The sequence below is a fragment of the Chinchilla lanigera genome, unplaced genomic scaffold, assembly GCF_000276665.1.
Source record: "Chinchilla lanigera isolate Chin_1 unplaced genomic scaffold, ChiLan1.0 scaffold00100, whole genome shotgun sequence".
Lineage (NCBI taxonomy): Eukaryota > Metazoa > Chordata > Mammalia > Rodentia > Chinchillidae > Chinchilla > Chinchilla lanigera.
Window position 1 is genome coordinate 2,365,988 of NW_004955501.1, and position 4,945 is coordinate 2,370,932.

At 39.1% G+C, this 4,945-nt stretch overlaps 1 protein-coding gene across 1 annotated transcript in view; it reads left to right on the top strand.

Annotated features, from left to right (window-relative positions):
* Window positions 1-4,945, top strand: part of Stag1 (stromal antigen 1) — a gene marked incomplete in the record, with an annotated part of 394,726 nt that overhangs the window by 295,374 nt on the left and 94,407 nt on the right. Inside the window, 1 exon segment of the mRNA XM_013505748.1 lies at window positions 2,919-3,022. Within this exon segment, the coding sequence (XP_013361202.1) occupies window positions 2,919-3,022 (104 nt within the window).

The window sequence follows — 4,945 nt, forward strand, 5'->3', positions numbered from 1 at the left end:
TCATTTCTATATTTTTCATTTAATGTTTCCGTCCATTGCCTATGTTCTATTTTCTTACATGTTTCTTCTTCAGATGTTCTGAGCAGTTCTTTCATTACTATTGTCATTTCATTTTTTGCCTGAGAGATTATTTCTGATCTGACGTCTTCTGTGGCCTGATGAAGTTGTTTCTTCACTTCCATTGCGATCATTTCAGCAACTCCAGGTGTATGTTTACCGAGTTCTCCTATGTCAGTGTCTCGTGGACTTGTTCTGAGTGGGGTGGAGTTCTGAGATTGTGTTTTAGTCCTTTGCCTTGTCATGTTTGATCCAGATGCAGAAAGCTCAGTCTACCTCTCCTCTGGCAGCTCAGCAAAGGCCACTAGTGTCCCTAGTTTTCCTGGTGGTCTTGCCCCTGAGATGCACTGCTTATTCTGGGGTTTTTCGCCAGATGGTGAAGTGTATCTAATTCCCCCAGGTCTCAGACATGGACTGTGATGTCAGCTGATGGCAGTCCATCTAATCCAGTGACCCCTTGTAGTTCAGGGTGTGTGTATGACCCAGGATCAGGTTTCACTGGTGGCTCAATCCCGGACCAGTGAATCCCGGACCCGTGGACCAGTGGGCAGTTCAGGGTACAGGCAAACCCAGACACGAACTACGGGGTCGATGGTTAGTGGACCACCTGATTCTGAGTCTCCAGTCACCACAGGAGTTAGACACAGGCCGCACCAACAGCACTCACAGGCTGCCCATGTCTGCGACCCCAGGAAGTTGGGGCACAAGCAAAGCCCAAATTCGAACGGCAGTGCCACAGTTCCGGGCACCCTCGGTCTAGTACCTCACTCTGCACTGGCTGCACGCAGAGAGGGCCAATATGTGAATCCCGGTGAAAGCAGTTCACCAGCCTTCTGAGTGAGGATCTCAGGTCTGCGCTGGGCACATAGAAGGCAGGCTAAAACATGTTTTTAATTGACATTTAAATTTAGGAGGGAAATACGTTTATTTAATAGTGGTAGAGAAATAATTGGCTTTCTTTGGTGAGAATAAACAGGCCCATCCTGTTTTCAGTGTAAATGAATGCAAACAAATTAAAGATATAAAAGTAAACAAGCAAATGAGACAGAATGAAAGGAGAAAGGACAAGAGAGCAAGCAGGAGCAAAACAGAGGGATAGAAGAAAATGAAGCCGGGTATAGTGGCACACGCCTATAATCCCAGCACTCGGAAGGCTGAGGCAGGAGAACTGTTGGAAGTTCAAAACCAGTCTGAGTTATAAAGTGAGCTCAAGGCCAGCCTGAACTGCATGGCAAGACCCTGTCTTAAAAAGACCAAAAAAAAAGAAAAAGATAAAAATGAAAACTATTTTCTAGAAGAGAGAGATCTTTGAAGTCAAGAGAAACTAAGAAGTCCAAACAAAAGGAGACAGATGTGATTTTGTAGAATAGTTTCTGACAGAAAACAGGATAAAAATTTAGACTACAAAGGACAAACAGAGAAAATGCTTGCATCATTCAAATGACAAAAGTTTCTTACTGGGTGTGATAGTCTACATCTGTAGTCCTAACACTCAGGCTGAGGCAGGAGGATCCCAAGTTCTTGACCATGCTGGACTATACAGCATGACCCTGTCTCAAAAAAAGAAAAAAAGTCAAAGATTACTATCCTAACATAAAAGTTATAAATAGATAAGAAAAGTAGAAACATGGGTAAAAAATAAACAGAAAAATCAGAAGCCATTCATGCACATGTAGTCTGTCACTGCTACTCCGGGAAGTTAAGGTGGAGTGATCAGTTGAGCCCATGATTTTGAGACCAGCCTGGGGAAGACAGAGAGACACTGTCTCAACAAGAAAAGAAAAAAAATTTTTTTTAATTTTTTAAGAAAAGAAAATTTTTAGAAAAAAAGAAAAGTACATCACTGGTTAGTAGGTAAGAAGGAACAAAATAACACTGAAATACCATTTAATGGCCATGGGCTGGCAAAAATTCAGAGAGGTTTATATTGTTCAGTGCTGACGGGAATACAAAGAACCAAACATTTGTAACATTGCATTTGAGAGTATAAATTGATGTAAATAATTGGGTATAGTGGTAAACCTCTGTAATCCCAGCAGTTCAGAGGCTAAGACAAGAGGATTGCCATGAGTTTGAAGTCGGCCTGGGCTACATAATGAGTTCTAGGGTAGCTCCAGCTACAACGTGAGACCCTGCCTCAAAAAATGAAAAGAAAAGAAAAATAAATTGTTATAAGTAATCTTATGATTTCTTATTACTGAGATTTTGCCTTTGTAAATTTATTCTATAGAAATCAATTTTATCACTTGTTTAAAAATGTATTAATGATGCTTATTGCAGAATTTTTGATACACTGCAAACATGTAAATAATTTGACTACATGTCAGAGAGAATGACTAAATTGTGGTATATAAATTATTCATTTAAGATATTCATATATGTGTTTTGACTTGAAAAATATTAAAATATAGTATTAATGTTTTAAATATATAGCGTGATGATTTTTTAATTTAAAAAGCAAGAAAATTCTGTGAGCTTTTAAAAAATGGAGAAGATAATACAGTAAAATTTTAGTGTAGCCTAGCTCAAGGTATGATTTTAGAAGACCACATAATGAGAAGTATTAAGATACTTTACTTACGTATTTCTTGTTTGACTTAAGACAGCAAGCACGTAATACTTTTTTTAAAAAAGGAAAACACAAACGCTTTAGCAACACAAATATTAAAATGCAAGCAGTACAGAGATTAGTGTGGCACCTATGCAAGGATGATGTGCAGATTTGTGAAACATTCCATATTTAGTCTTTACAATAATCAGCAGTAAAATATGTCTGCGGTTTTTGTATAATTGTATTCATTTTTAGCACATAGTTGTTATAAGACTGTCTTACTCATACTTACGTATTCTGTTTGCCTTAGCAATGTCTGACCGTCAGGAGAGCGCACTAATAGAGCTGATGGTCTGTACGATACGGCAGGCTGCTGAAGCACACCCACCAGTGGGGCGAGGTACCGGCAAGCGGGTAAGTTACCTTAGAGGCAGGTTATAACAAAGATTTTTACTGTAATTAGCTGTTAAGTATTTGAAAATTTTACTGATATTTGTATCCCTAAAAGCAGTATTTTCGTAAATTATACATGCTGTGGTGCTACATCTTTGATATCTACTAAACTCATTTCTTTTAAAAGGGCATAAAGGCTCAGGCTGACTGCTTACACAGGTGCTTAAACTCCTCTGTTTAGCTGCTATGAAATCTTTACTTAGATGAATATTTGTGTTTCTGCCCTTAGCTTCCTTATATGACTAATAATAAAGGTATTAGTTAGATGAGATACTTATAGATGGAGAGACTATTTCTCCTCTCTTGGTATGAAGAAGTAGGCAAGTACTCTGCAAAAATAACAAGTGTAAAATGGAAAACTTTATCAGAAGCATCCAGAATTTATCAAAGATTAAAAAGCAAATTCAGAAGTACTTTTCTTTAATGACAAATTTTCAGAGTCTGTGGTCTTCTTTTTCCAGGTTTATGATACATGTGTACTCCCCACACTTGATTGGGAAAATCTGTAGTTTTAGCAAAATTGCGTTTTCTGCAAATCCCAGCAGCCTTTTTGTCTGAGAGAATGGATTGAATATGGATAACTGATGAAAGTCCATAGCTTTGTTGACTGGAAATACCACACTTGGCAGAAACAAATAGGGAAAACCCACAGTTTTGATAATCTGAGGATGTGATTCTGAAAAACATTAAACTTTGTGGGGCATGTGGCACACCACTCTAATCCCAGAACTTTGAGAGGCTGAGGTGGGAGGATTATAAGATCATGCCCAGCCTGGACAACTTTTTTAGTGGTTTAACAAGACACTGTCTCAAAATTGATTTTTGTTTGTGTGTGTGTGTGCCTCTGTGTGTGTGTCTGTGTGTGTGTGTGTTTGTGTGTGTGTGTGTGTGTGTGTGTGTGTGTGTGTGTTTCAACAGGGTTTGGCTATGTAGGTTAGGCCAGTCTCAAACCTACTGTGTAGCCCAGACTGGCTTCAAACTCATGGCAGTCCTCTTCCCTTAGCCTCCCAAGTGCTGGGATTACAGACATATGCTACCATACCAGGTTCAAAATTTTACAAAAGGGGTAGGTAGTGGCTCAGTATAAAGGCCTTGGGTGCAGTCCTCTATGCTGTAAATAAAAATGAATGGGAATGTAGCTCAGTATGAAGACCTTGGATTCAATCTCTAGTACAGTGTATTCCTGCGAAGTCACAATTCACAACTCAAAGTCTCAGTTGTTGGCAATTTTTCTTTAAGACCTAATAATTGGTCACTGAAACCCCCCCACAGTTTTGGGAAACTGCATATATCCTCCACAGTTGTTTCGGCAGGAAGTTTGCAAGAAGCCAATCCAAGAGTGTTATTCAGTTCTCCCTGCTGCTGATTGGCTGCTGCCCTGTAACTCTCAGATGCACCTGCATTCCTGCATCTTAACAGGTTGCTGTACTATGTAGCTATCTCAAGTGTTTTTTGTTTTGTTCTTAAAGCCCTAAGATGCCACCAAAATGCCTGCACCTTCTCAGTCTTTATTAAATTACATAACTGTGGGAGACAGCATATTTAGGATTTAAACTATGAAAATAGACCATGTGTAAGCAATGTATTGTCTCAATAGTATAAGAACCTGAAAGAGTGAATAAAAATTAGGTATGATAGACACTGTGAAAGGAAAGGAAAACGCTCAAAAGTAAAGAACAATTAGGGTGAGGGAAAAGAGACAAGAAAGTGGCTGGGGATTTAGCTCAGCAGCACAGCGCCTGCCTGGCAAACGCAAGGTTGTAAGTTTGATTCCTGGTACCGGGGGAAAAAAAAAAAGAAAAGAAAAGAGACAAGAAAGAAGGGAAAATTATGTATGTATGTATGTATATCCAGGATAGCTAACATAGTTGTACTACTGACTTC